The sequence below is a fragment of the Chiloscyllium punctatum genome, chromosome 9 (genome assembly GCF_047496795.1).
Source record: "Chiloscyllium punctatum isolate Juve2018m chromosome 9, sChiPun1.3, whole genome shotgun sequence".
NCBI lineage: Eukaryota > Metazoa > Chordata > Chondrichthyes > Orectolobiformes > Hemiscylliidae > Chiloscyllium > Chiloscyllium punctatum.
Window position 1 is genome coordinate 57940145 of NC_092747.1, and position 14742 is coordinate 57954886.

The window sequence follows — 14742 nt, forward strand, 5'->3', positions numbered from 1 at the left end:
CCATCCCCCCTAGCCTTTCTGTATCCCATCGCCCCTTAATAGGGATTCCTTTCTTGAACTTACTGAACTCTTCCTCAATGTGCCTACCATTTGGTTCCAACTCATTGCAATGGACCATTTTTATGGTGATTTTATTTTCAGTGAGGGGATGGGAAAACTTGCCACTTGAAACATAGAATCCCTACAGTGAAGAAATAGGCCACTCACCTTCAGAAGAGCATCCCACCCAGACCCACATCCCCCCATCCTATCTCTATAATCCCGCATTTATCATGGCTAATCCACATAACTTGAATGATCCTGGACAATACGCGGAAATTCAGCATGGTCAATCCACCTAACCCACATATTTTGGACTGTGGAAGGAAACCAGAGTAGAAACACACACAGACTCCACTCAGTCAACCAAGGCTAGAATCAAATCTGGGTCCCTGGAACAATGAGGCAGTAGAGCTAACCACTGTAGAATGTTGAACAAAAACAGAAGTTACCTGGAAAAGCTTAGCTGGTCTCGCACCATCTGTGACGAGAAATCAGTTAGTATTTCGGGTCCAGTGACCCTTCCTCAGAAATAATGGTAGCTAGGAAAATGTCGGTTTATATGCAGAATGTTACTCCTTACCTCTTATTTGCTCCATCTTTGATATGACCCTCCTACTGGAAAACAACCAGTTCACAGAATTACAGCAGAGTGTGGCCCTTCAGCCCAAGTCCACACCAAACCTCCAAAGAGTAATTCATCCCCCTATCCTATTACTCTATATTTACCCCTGACTAAAATACCTAACTTACACATCTCTGAACACTATGGGCAATTTAGCAGGGCCAATTCACCTAACCTGCACATCTCTGGATTGTGGGAGAAACCAGAGCACCCAGAGGAAACCCACACAAACACAGAAAGTGCAAACTCCACACAGTCGCCCAATGTTGGTGCTGTGAGGCAGCAGTGCTAGCCACTGAGCCACTGTGCTGCCCTAAGTTCTAGCAATCAAAATACTTAGCAGTATACTTAAAGGGTAAGGTTAACTCGTCTTGCAACAACATTTATCGTGCAAACCAAACATTATTTTCAAAATTGTTTGGTGCTGTCTAATGATGTACATGTTTGTATGATAAAGTTAAATGTACGATATGCTCTTTGATTTTCTTTTCCTGCTTGGTGTAGGAAATTCTCTTAGCTTAAAAATGTGACCATTGCTTATTCAGATATTAAATTTGTTCTTCCTGTTACACCAATAAGACATGATGTGGAGGTGCCAGTGTTGGACTCGGGTGGACAAAATATTTTAACTTTGTCCACCAATAAGACAAAAAGTCCACTACTCAGTCATCTAGCTGAGTTTAGCAAATGGTTTATTCCACAGATTCCACGTACTTGTAGGTAACACCTGTACAAAAGAATTACATGATCAAAATAAGAAATCCAGCCCATTTAGATTAACCTGACATCAGTCAATGAGTTTAATTGGTGCTTTCATAGCTGATGCATGTATAATTACTGGCAACATGTATTTACTATTTCCAATGGGTAACTGGTTCAACATGCATATCAACAATATTCCTGGAATCATTAGACATTGAAACCCACTTAAATGATCTGAACTCCACTCCTAAAATTCATGAATTCTTTAAAACATTGTATTTACTATATTATGCTATTCTTTAATATTGTCTTAGAAGAAATCAAGAAAATTTTAATTCCTTAGAGTAGTGTAAATGCATTGTAAATTGTTAAGCATAACAATACTGTCTTTTTAAGATGGGATGGGATATTTATTGCAATTAATTGCAAGACTTTAAAACTTTTGGTTTGAGGCTATTATAAATTTTACTTTCCAGCATACTTCCAAATAATTAGCAAGACAAAAGCTATACAGTATATGAACAGAATTACCAAACATGCTGTTTGGAAATACAGAGAAGTAAACTTTCATTGCCAATGTGCATATTTAGCAAACTGTTTGTATTAAAATAATTGGCTTCTAATTATTCAAAGCAAACCAAAGGCTGTCTCTTAATCATAATGAATGTGAATGGTGTGGCCTGCAAGGAGGAACAGCAAGCCTGAGAACAATGAGAAAAATATCCCAATGGCTGCAACTATGAAGGACCATCCATATTGAATGTTTAGTGTAATATCAAGACAGAGCTGAATTCTTTGCTTCTGAATGTATTCTTGAATATCAATAACAGTTTCGATCCAGATGACATACATAATAACGAGTACTGTAAATAAAATTCCTGGAAAGGTAAAAAAGAAAAAAAGAATTAAAACAACATTTTAAAGCACCTTTATTTTCAAATATTTTATTTTTAAGTGCTTTTTGCTATGTGTTCATCTTAACAGCACTAGATCAAACCAGTTGATTGATCTACCTTCCTCTCCATGCAGAACAGCTGAAGATTTTAATTAAAATTAGTTGCAAATATTACACTCTAGTCCACACTGAACTACTTTATTGTGGAAGTAGGCACTGAATGCAGCGTAACTGTAGAAAATGGATAATGTGGCATTATCATTCTTACATATTGCAAAAATACCGAATATTTACGGGACAGACTGAGAGGGAGTGGAGGAACGTAGTAGTAGTGGGAGAGGGGTTATCTGTGATATCTCAGAGGTGTGAATCAAATGGCAAGACTTCATTAGTATTTCTAAACTCAGTTCCTGCACAGTGACCAGCCAGGCTACCAGTTGGGAATACCATTAATAGAAGGTCCAACCAGAATTATTAGAATAATTACAAAAAAAATTTGTAACGAGATCTCAGCTATCTGTAAGAATAATAGGGTGGTTATGGTAGGGGATTTTAACTTTCCAAACATGGACTGGGACTGCCATAGTGTTAAGAGTTTAGATGGAGAGGAATTTGTTAAGTGTGTACAAGAACATTTTCTGATTCAGTATGTGGATGTACCTACTAGAGAAGGTGCAAAACTTGACCTACTCTTGGGAAATAAGGCAGGGCAGGTGACTGAGGTGTCATTGGAGGGGGGGCACTTTGGGGCCAGCGACCATAATTCTATTAGATTTAAAATAGTGATGGAAAAGTTGAAAGATTTATAAGTTGAAGTTCTAAATTGGAGGAAGGCTAATTTTGACGGTATTAGGTAAGAAAGTTGTCAAGCTGATTGGGGGCAGATGTTCGCAGGTAAAAGGATGACTGGAAAATGGGAAGCCTTCAGAAATGAGATAATGAGAATCCAGAGAAAGTATATTCCTGTCACAGTGAAAGGAAAGGCTGGTAGGTATAAGGAATGCTGGATGTCTAAAGAGATTGAGGGCTTGGTTAAGAAAAAGTAGGAAGCATATGTCAGGTATAGACAGGATAGATCAAGTGAATCCTTAGGAGAAAGTGAGGACTGCAGATGCTGGAGATCAGAGCTGAAAAATGTATTGCTGGAAAAGCACAGCAGGTCAGGCAGCATCCGAGGAGCAGGAGAATCGACATTTCGGGCATAAGCCCTTCTTCAGGAATAAGGAGGGTGTGCCAAGCAGGCTAAGATAAAAGGTAGGGAGGCAGGAGAATCGATGTTTTGGGCATAAGCCCTTCTACCTCTCTACCTTTTATCTTAGCCTGCTTGGCACACCCTCCTCATTGCTGAAGAAGGGCTTATGCCCGAAATGTCGGTTCTCCTGCTCCTTGGATGCTGCCATACCAGCTGCTCTTTTCCAGCAACACATCTTTCAGCAAGTGAATCCTTAGAAGAGTATAAAGGCAGTAGGAGTATACTTAAGAGGGAAATCAGGAGGGCAAAAAGGGGATATGAGATAGCTTTGGCAAATAGCGTTAAGGAGAATCCAAAGGGTTTTTACAAATACATTAAGGGTAACTAGGGAGAGAATAGGGCCCCTCAAAGATCAGCAACGCGGCCTTTGTATGAGATTAGATTCACTACAGTGTGGAAACAGTCCACACCAACCCTCCGAAGAGTAACCCACTCAGACATATTTTCCCCTCTAATGCAACTAACACTATGGGCAATTTAGCATGGCCAATTCACCTGGCCTGCACATCTTTGGACAATGGGAGGAAGCCAGAGCACCCAAAGGAAACCCACGCAGACATGGGGAGAATGTACAAACTCCACACAGACAGTCCAAGGCTGGAATCGAACCTGGGACCCTGGTGCTGTGAGGCAGCAGTGCTAACCACTGAGCCACAGTGCCACCTCTTTCTTCTTAGATATACTGTCCTTTTAGCAAACAGTCCGTAAGTGCTAGCTTCCAATGGATTCCTGTAACCCCATCTCAGTGTGAAGCTGCAGAAAATGGGGGAGATACTAAACGAGTATTTTGCATCAGTATTTACAGTGGAAAAGGACATGGAAGATACAGAATGTAGGGAAATAGATGGTGACATCTTGAAAAATATCCATATTACAGAGGAGGAAGTGCTGGATATCTTGAAGCGCATAAAAGTGGATAAATCCCCAGCACCTGATCAGGTGTACCCGAGAACTCTGTGGGAAGTTAGAGAAGTGATTGCTGGGCCTCTTGCTGAGATATTTGTATCATCGATAGTCACAGGTGAGGTACCAGAAGACTGGAGGTTGGTTAACATGGTGTCACTGTTTAAGAAGGGTGGTAAGGACAAGCCAGGGAACTATAGACCAGTCAGCGTGATGTCAGTGGTGGGCAAGTTATTGGACGGAATCCTGAAGGACAGGATGTACATGTATTTGGAAAAGCAAGGACTGATTAGGGACAGTCAACACGGCTTTGTACGTGGGAAATCATGTCTCACAAACTTGATTGAGTTTTTTGAAGAAGTAACAAAGAGGATTGATGAGGGCAGAGTGGTGGATGGGATCTATATGGAATTCAGTAAGGCGGTCGACAAGGTTCCCCATGGGAGACTGGTTAGCAAGTTTAGATCTCACGGAGCACAGGGAGAACTAGCCAATAGGATACAGAACTGGCTCAAAGACAAAAGACAGAGGGTGGTGGCGGAGAGTTGTCATTTTAGACTGGAGGCCTGTGACCAATGGAGTGCCACGAGGATCGGTGCTGGATCCTCTACTTTTCATCATTTATATAAATGATTTGGATGTGAGCATAAGAGGTACAGTTAGTAAGTTTGCTGATGACACCAAAATTGGAGGTGTAATGGACAGCGAAGAAGGTTACCTCAGATAACAACAGGATCTTGATCAGCTGGGCCAATGGGCTGAGAAGTGGCAGATGGAGTTTAATTCAGATAAATGTGAGGTGCTGCATTTTGGGAAAGCAAATCTTAGCAGGACTTACACACTTAATGGTAAGGTCCTAGGGAGTGTTGCTGAACAAAGGGGCCTTGGAGTGCAGGTTCATAGCTCCTTGAAAGTGGAGTCGCAGGTAGATAGGATAGTGAAGAAGGTATTTGGTATGCGTTCCTTTATGGGTCAGAGTATTGAGTGCAGGAGTTGGGAGGTCATCTTGCGGTTATACAGGACATTGGTTAGGCCACTGTTGGAATATTGCGTGCAATTCTGGTGTCCTTCCTATTGGAAAGATGCTGTGAAATTTGAAAGGGTTCAGAAAAGATTTGCAAGGATGTTGCCAGGGTTAGAGGATTTGAGCTATAGGGAGAGGCTGAACAGGCTGGGGCTGTTTTCCCTGGAGCATTGAAGGCTGAGGGGTGACCTTATAGAGGTTTACAAAATTATGAGGGTCATGGATAGGATAAATAGACAAAGTCTTTTCCCTTTGGGGAGTCCAGAACTAGATGGCATATGTTTAGTGTGAGCGGGGAAAGATTAAAAAAAAGGGACATAAGAGGCAATGTTTTCACACAGAGGGTGGTACGTGTATGGAATGAGCTGCCAGAGGAAGTGGTGGAGGCTAGCTATTGCGGGTCCTTGATGAGTATGTACCTATCAGGCAGGGAGAAAGCTGTCGAGCGCAGGAGCTGTTGTTTACTAAGGAAGTTCAATCTCTTGTCAAGAGGAAGAAGGCGGCTTATGTTAGGATGAGATGAGAAGGCTCACTTAGAGCACTTGAGAGTTACACGTTAGCCAGGAAAGGCCAAAAGAGAGAGCTAAGAAGAGCTAGAAGAGCCAGGAAGGGACATGAGAAGTCTTTGGCAGATCGGATCAAGGAAAACCGTAAGGCTTTCGATAGGTATATCAGGAATAAAAGAATGACTAGAGTAAGATTAGGACCAATCAAGCATAGTAGTGGGAAGTCGTGCGTGGAGTCAGAGGAGATGGGGAAGTGCTAAATGAATACTTTTCATCAGTATTCACACTAGAAAAAGACAATGTGGTTGAGGAGAAAATATATAGTCTTCTAGACTAGATGTGCCTAAGGAGGAGGTGTTAGCAATTCTGGAAAGTGTAAAAATAGATAAATCCCCTGGGATAGATGAGATTTATCCTAGGATTCTCTGGGAAGCCAGAGAGGAATTGCAGAGCCTTTGGCTTTGATCTTTATGTCGTTATTATCTACAGGAATAGTGCCATAAGACTGGAGGATAGCAAATGTTGTTCCCTTGTTCAAGAAGGGGAGTAGAGACAACCCTGGGAATTACAGGCCTGTGAGCCTTACTTCGGTTATGGGTAAAGTGTTGGAAAAGATTATAAGAGACAAGATTTATAATCATCTAGAAAGGAATAAGTTGATTAGGGATAGTCAACACAGTTTTGTGAAGGGTAGGTCGTGCCTCACAAACCTTATTGAGTTATTTGAGAAGGTGACCAAACAGGTGGATGAGGGTAAAGCAGTTGATGCTGTATATGGATTTCAGTAAGGTGTCTGATAACGTTCTCCATGGTAGGTTATTGTACAAAATATGGAGGCATGGGATTGAGGGTGATTTAGCAATTTGGATCAGAAATTGGCTTGCTGAAAGAATTGATTGATGGGAAATATTCATTCTGGAGTTCAGTAACTGGTGGGGTTCTGCAAGGATCTGTTTTGGGTCCACAGGAACGCAGAGTATTAGGCTAATGGTAGGATTCTTGGTATTGTAGATGAGCAGACAGATCTTGGTGTCCACATTCTCCTCTTGCAACATGTATGAGGTGAGGGAAGCTATTAGCGTCCCTCCTGATTACACTTGCAAGAAGTGCACCCATCTCCAGCTCCTCCAAGACCGTGTTAGGGAACTGGAGCTGGAGTTGGATGAACTGCGGATCATTCGGGAGGCAGAGGTGGTCATAGATCAGAGCTTTAGGGAAGTAGTTACTCCGAAAGTTATAGAGAGATGGGTGACAGTGAGTGGGGAGTGGGAGGAAGCAGCCAGTGCAGGGACTCCCTGTGGTCATTCCCCTTAAGAACAAGTATACCGTTTTGGATACTTGTGGGGGGGATGACTTACCAGGGGTAAGCAACGAGGTTCAGGCCTCTGGCACGGAGCCTGTCCCCGTTGCTCAGAAGGGAAGGGTGGAGAAAGGTAGAGCGATTGTTATTGGGGACTCAATAGTGAGGGGCACAGATAGGCGGTTTTGCGGGGGCGACAGAGACTCACGTTTGGTATGTTGCCTCCCAGGTGCAAGGGTACATGATGTCTCTGATCGTGTTTTCCGGGTCCTCAAGGGGGAGGGGGAGCAGCCCCAGATCGTGGTCCACATTGGCACCAACGACATAGGTAGGAAGAGGGGTGAGGATGTTAGACAGGCTTTCAGGGAGCTAGGTTGGAAGCTCAGAGCTAGAACGAAAAGAGTCATTGTCTCTGGTTTGTTACCCGTGCCACGTGATAGAGAGTCGAGGAATAGGGAGAGAGAAGAGTTAAATGCGTGGCTACAGGGATGGTGCAGGAGGGAGGGATTCCGGTTTCTGGACAACTGGGGTTCTTTCTGGGGAAGGTGGGACCTCTATAAACAGGATGGTCTCCACCTGAACCTGAGGGGCACCAGTATCCTTGGGGGGAGGTTTGCTAGTGCTCTTTGGGAGGGTTTAAACTAACTCTGCAGGGGCATGGGAACCTGGACTGTAGCTTTAGGGTACAGGACCTTGAGTGTAGGGAGGTTAGGAACATGGCATCGATCTCGAAGGAGGGTGCCTGTAAACAGGAAGGTGGCTTGAAGTGTGTATACTTCAATGCCAGAAGTATAACAAATAAGGTAGGTGAGCTTGCAGCATGGGTTGGTACCTGGGACTTCGATGTTGTGGCCATTACAGAGATGTGGGTAGAACAGGGACAGGAATGGCTGTTGCAGGTTCCAGGGTTTAAATGTTTTAGTAGGGTCAGAGATGGGGGTAAAAGAGGGGGAGGTGTGGCATTGCTTGTCAAGGATAGTATTACAACAGTAGAAAGGGTGATGGAGGAAGACTTGCCATCTGAGGTAGTGTGGGCAGAGGTTAGAAATAGGAAAGGTGAGGTCACCCTGTTAGGAGTTTTCTACAGGCCTCCTAATAGTCCGAGAGAAGTAGAGGAAAGTATTGCGAGGATGATTCAGGAGAAGAGTGAAAGTAGCAGGGTGGTTGTTATGGGGGACTTTAACTTCCCAGATATTGACTGGGAAAGCTATAGCTCGAGTTCGTTAGATGGGTCGGTGTTTGTCCAATGTGTGCAGGAGGGTTTCCTGACACAATATGTAGACAGGCCAACAAGAGGTGAGGCTATACTGGATTTGGTTCTAGGTAATGAACCAGGCCAGGTGTTAGACTTGGAGGTAGGTGAGCACTTCGGGGACAGTGACCACAACTCGGTGACTTTTACTCTAGTGAAGGAGAGGGATAAGTGTGCACTGCAGGGCAACAGTTATAGCTGGGGGCAGGGAAATTATGATGCGGTGAGGCATGACTTAGGATGTGTGGATACACACAAAATAGGCTTCAAGGGAAGGACAGAAATGATATGTGGATCTTGTTCAAGGAGCAGCTATTTGGTGTCCTTAATAAGTATGTACCAGTCAGGCAGGGAGTAAAGAGTCTTGTGAGGGAGCCGTGGTTTAATAAGGAATTGGAATCCCTTGTGAAAGGGAAGAGGGCGGCCTATGTAAAGATGAGGCGTGAAGGTTCAGTTGGGACGATTGAGAGTTATAAGGTAGCCAGGAAGGATCTAAAGAGACAGCTAAGAGCAGCGAGAAGGGGACATGAAAAGTCCTTAGTTGGTAGGATTAGGGAAAACCCAAAGGCCTTCTATAGGTTTGTCAGGAATAAAAGGATGACTAGGGTAGGTATCGGTCTAGTCAAGGATAGGAGTGGGAAGTTGCGTGTGGAGGCGGAGGAGATTGGTGAGACACTAAATCAATACTTTTCGTCAGTATTCACTCAGGAACAGGACTCTGTTGCTGATGTGAATATTGAGTCACAAGTGATTAGAATGGATGGTCTTGAGGTACGTAGGGAAGAGGTCTGGGGAATACTGGAAAGGGTGAAAATAGATAAGTCCCTTGGGCCTGATGGCATTTATCCTAGGATCCTCTGGGAAGCTAGGGAGGAGATAGCGGAGCCATTGGCCTTGATTTTTAGGTCGTCATTGTCTTCGGGGACAGTGCCAGAAGACTGGAGGATCGCGAATGTGGTCCCCTTGTTCAAGAAGGGGAGCAGGGATAGCCCGAGTAACTATAGGCCAGTCAGTCTCACTTCTGTTGTGGGCAAAGTCTTAGAGAGAATTGTAAGGGATAGGATTTATTAGCATCTGGATAGGAATAATGTGATCAAGGATAGTCAGCATGGTTTTGTGAAGGGCAGGTCGTGCCTCACAAACCTTATTGAATTCTTTGAGAAGGTGACCAAGGAAATGGACGAGGGTAAAGCAGTAGATGTGGTGTATATGGATTTTAGCAAGGCGTTCAATAAGGTACCCCATGGCAGGCTAATGCAAAAACTATGGAGGTATGGCATTGAGGGTGCATTAGAGGTTTGGATTAGGAATTGGCTGGCTGGAAGGAGACAGAGGGTAGTAGTTGATGGTATAGGTTCATTTTGGAGCGCAGTTACTAGCGGTGTTCCACAAGGATCTGTTTTGGGACCATTGCTGTTTGTCATTTTATAAATGACCTGGAGGAGGGGCTTGAATGCTGGGTGAGCAGGTTTGCGGATGACACGAAAGTCGGTGGAGTTGTGGACAGCGAAGAAGGATGTGGCAGGTTACAGCGCGATATAGATAAGTTGCAGAGCTGGGCAGTAAGGTGGCAAATGGAATTCAATGTAGCTAAGTGTGAAGTCATTCGCTTTGGTAGGAGTAACAAGAAGATGGATTACTCGGCTAATGGTAGACTACTTGGTAGTGTGGATGAGCAGAGGGATCTTGGTGTCCATGTACACAGATCTTTGAAAGTTGCCACCCAGGTAAATAGTGCTGTGAAGAAGGCATATGGTGTACTGGGCTTTATTGGTAGAGGAATTGAGTTCCGGAGTCCTGAGGTCATGTTGCAGTTGTATAAGACTCTGGTGCGGCCTCATCTGGAGTATTGTGTGCAGTTTTGGTCGCCATACTACAGGAAGGATGTGGAGGCATTGGAACGGGTGCAGAGGAGGTTTACCAGGATGTTGCCTGGCATAGTAGGAAGATCATATGAGGAAAGGCTGAGGCACTTGGGACTTTTCTCATTGGAGAAAAGAAGGTTTAGGGGAGATTTGATAGAGGTGTACAAGATGATTAGGGGTTTAGATAGGGTTGACAGGGAGAACCTTTTTCCGCGTAAGGAGTCAGCTGTTACTAGGGGACACAGCTTTAAATTAAGGGGTGGTAGGTATAGGACAGATGTTAGGGGTAGATTTTTCACTCAGCGGGTTGTGAGTTCATGGAATGCCCTGCCAGTAGCAGTGGTGGACTCTCCCTCTTTATGGTCATTTAAGCGGGCATTGGACAAGCATATGGAGGTTATTGGGCTAGTGTAGGTTAGGTAGGCTTCGGTCGGCGCAATATCGAGGGCTGAAGGGCCTGTACTGTGCTGTATTTTTCTATGTTCTAGATCCTTGAAAGTTGCCACCCAGGCTGATAGGGTTGTTTAGAAGGCATACAGTGTGTTGGATTTTATTGGTAGAGGGACTGAGTTTTGGAACCATGCAATCATGCTGCAGCTGTACAAAATTCTGGTGCAGCCACATTTGGAGTATTGCGTACAGTTCTGGGCACCGCATTATAGGCAGGATGTGGAAACTTTGGAAAGGGTTCAGAGGAGATTTACTAGGATGTTGCCTGCTATGGAGGGAAAGTCTTACAAGGAAAAGCTGAGGGACTTGAGGCTGTTTTCATAAGAGAGAAGGTTCAGAGGTGACTTAATTGAGACATATAAGATAATCAGAGGGTTAGATAAGGTGGACATTTTTCCTTGGATGGTGATGGCTAGCACAAGGGGACTTGCTTTAAATTGAGGGGTGATAGATATAGGACAGATGTCAGAGATAGTTTCTTTACTCAGAGAGTAGTCGGGGCGTGGAACGCACTGCCTGCAACAATAGTAGACTCACTAACTTTAAGGGCACTTAAATGGTCATTGAATAGGCATATGGATGAGAATGTAATAATGTAGGTTATAAGGGCTTCAGATTTGTCGGCGCAATATCAAGGGCCAAAGGGCCTGTAATGCACTGCATTATTCTATGTTCTAAGAGGTGGAGAAATCAACTGGAGGTTGGCTAACATGGTACCACTATTTAAGAAAGCTGGTAAGGAAACGCCAAGGAACTATAGATGAGTGAGCCTCACATCGGTGGTGGGCAAGTTATGGAGGGAATCCAAAGGGATCGGATTGACATGTATTTGGAGGGGCAATGATTGATAAGCGATAGTCAGCAGAGTTTTGTGCGTGGGAAATCATGTCTCACAAACTTGTCTGAGATTTTTGAAGAAGTAACAAAGAGGATTGAGGAGGGCAAAGCAGTGGTCGTGATCTATATGGACTTCAGTAAGGTGTTCAACAATGTTTCTCATGGGAGATTTGTTAACAAGGTTGGATCTCATGGAATACAGGGAGATCTAGCCATTTTGATACAGAACTGTCTCGATGCTGGAAGACAGAGAGTTGCTTTTCAGACTGGAGGCCTGTGACCAGTGGTGTGCTGCAAGGATTGCTTTTTGTCATTTATATCAATGATTTGGATGTGAGTGTGCAGATGACACCAAAATTGGAGGTGTAGTAGACAGTGAAGAAGGTTACCTCAGAGTACAACGGGATCTTGATTAGATGGGCCAATTGCCTGAGGAGTGGCAGATGAAGTTTAATTTAGATTAATGTGCGGTGCTGCATTTTAGAAATGCAAATCAGAACAGGACTTATACACTTAATGGGAAGGTCCTGGGGAGCGTTGCTGAAGAAAGAGACCTTGGAGTGCAGGTCCACATTTCCTTGAAAGTGGAGTCACAGGTAGATAAGTTAATGAAGAAGGTGTTTGGTATGCTTTCCTACACTGGACAGAGTATTGAGTACAGGAGTTGGGAGGTCATGTTGCTGCTGTACAGGACATTGGTTAGGCCACTTTTGGAATACTGCATGCAATTCTGGTCTCCCTGCTATAGGAAGGACTTTGTGCAACTTGAAAGGGTTAAGGAAAGATTTACAAGGATTTGCCAAGGTTGGAGGATTGGAGGCTGAATAGGCTGGGACTGCTTTCCCTGGAGCATCGGAGGCTGAGATGTGACATTATAGAGGTTTATAAAATCATGAGGGGCATGGATAGGATAAATACACAAGATCTTTTCCTGGGGTGGGGTAATCTAAAATAGAGGGCATAAGTTTTAGATGAAAGGGGAATGATTTAAAGTGACCTAAGGGATAACGTTTCATGCAGAGGGTAGTGTGTGTCTGGAATGACCTGCCAGAGGAAGTGGTGGAGGCTGATACAATTACAACATGTTAATGGCATCTGGATGGGTATATGAATAAGAAGAGTTTAGAGAGATATGAGCCAAATGCTGGCAAATGGTACTAGATTAATTTAGGATATCTGGTCAGTATGGACAGGTTAGACCAAAGGGTCTGTTTCCGTGCTGTACATTTCTATGACTCTAAGTCAATGTTTTGGATGAAACTCTTCTTTAGCTTGTCTACCCAGAATTTGACATGGACCATATAAAAATTTGATAAACAGATGACTAAAAGCTTTATTGTACAGTTGTTGTTAATGAGCATCTCAAAGAAGGGAAGGACGATGGAGCAGTGAGGATGTTTACATGGAGGACTTCCATGAGTTGACATACAGGCATGACCACCAATGGGTATCTGATGATAGCGAGTTTTGAGAAAATTTGTAGCTCAGGTTGAGGTTCTGGATGTAGGTTTGCTCGCTGAGCTGGAAGGTTCATTTCCAGCCATTTCATTACCCTACTAGGTAACATCTTCAGAGGGCCTCAGGCGAAGCACTGCTGTAGAAGCAATCATCCCAACACCCACAAATGAAGCTGCATCAGAACATTAGTTCAACGAGCCAACACACACTGCAGCACAGAGGAACTACACAGAGCAGAGAAAAATCACCTGTACCGTGTATTCAAAAAGAATGGGTACCCAATGAATACAATCTGCCAATTTCTCAGCAACAAACCCAAACAAGCAGACAAAACACTCCAGAAACCCTAGCCACTCTCCCCTACATCAAAGACATCTCGGAAATGACTGCCAGACTACTCAGATCCCTTGGCATCATGGTAGCCCACAAACCCAACAACACACTAAAACAGCAGCTAATGAACTTGAGAGATCCTATTGAAATGAGCCTTTCCAGCTCAGTGAGCAAATGTACATCCGGTATCTGATATTAATCAGGGATTAATAATCAGGGATCTGCATGGGGTTAGAACTGGAGGAGCAGAGATAGTTTGGAGAGTTTTAGGACTGGAGGGTAGTGACAGATGTCAAAAGGAGTGAGGCAAAGGAGAAATTTGAAAACAAGGAAGAAAATTTTGAAATTGAGGTATTGCCACACCAGCACGCTAAGTAAGTTAGGATTTCATTAGCAGTAATATAGTGAGCTCAAATTTATGAAGGAGAGTAGGTGGCCAAGGGGGAATTAGAATATTGAAAAAAGAGGGACATGAAATTAAGAGCCATTTAACAATAACTGATCTTATTTACTATTATCTGTAATGTCTTTCAATCAGTTTAGTTCAACCATGTTTGATTAAAGGAAGATATCAGGTAGAATTTTGCCCTTTAACTATCAACGGAGAAATTCTTTGCAATATTATTTGTACAAGCAGTGAAGTATTATGACCTGTTAAGGGTAATATTAAACCCTTAAAAAAATTACATTCAATCAGTTCTTTGTCAAAGATGTGAATCAGTGGCCACTAGGGGGTACATGTCAACCACTAATATCCTGGTGAAGGGCTTATGCATGAAACGTCAATTTTCCTGCTCCTCAGATGCTGTCTGACCTGCTGTGCTTTTCCAGCACCACACTCAACTATGTTAACCACTATCCTGGCCACAGGGAACAGTAAAAATGTAAAATTACAAAACACGAGCTTAGACCACCACATATGATTCTCACACCATTTTTATAGTTGAAGGTTGCGTGATATTCTGTGCTTTGAGAAGTGGGACGGTTTATTATGATATTGATATTAGACTCTCACAATCCAGTTAGGAACCTGATTTAAGTTTAACAATTACTGGCTACATTTTTCAATGCTCAGAAAGGCTCACAATTAAATAGAGTCAGGAGCAGCTAGTTGCGGAAGGAAAATGTTTTGATTTGATGACACTTCGCACTTCCTTTGTTTTCGCGTCCTGAGTTAGGAAGTGTGGGATTTCCAGGGTTCCCTCAGTGTCATGCTGGTAGAGGTTTTCTTGCACACCCGCTCAATTGTCAACGCCGCAACAACTCAGCCTGAAATGCCAAGACCACTACCCTACATTTTC

At 43.5% G+C, this 14742-nt stretch overlaps 1 protein-coding gene across 1 annotated transcript in view; it reads right to left on the reverse strand.

Annotated features, from left to right (window-relative positions):
- Positions 1–1339: 1339 nt before the first annotated feature.
- tmem182a (transmembrane protein 182a) overlaps positions 1340–14742 on the reverse strand; it is a 50011-nt gene continuing 36608 nt past the window's right edge. The window contains exon 5 of the mRNA XM_072577593.1: positions 1340–2244. Within this exon, the coding sequence (XP_072433694.1) occupies positions 2018–2244 (227 nt within the window). The 3' untranslated portion in view covers positions 1340–2017. The remainder of the gene's footprint in view (positions 2245–14742) is intronic.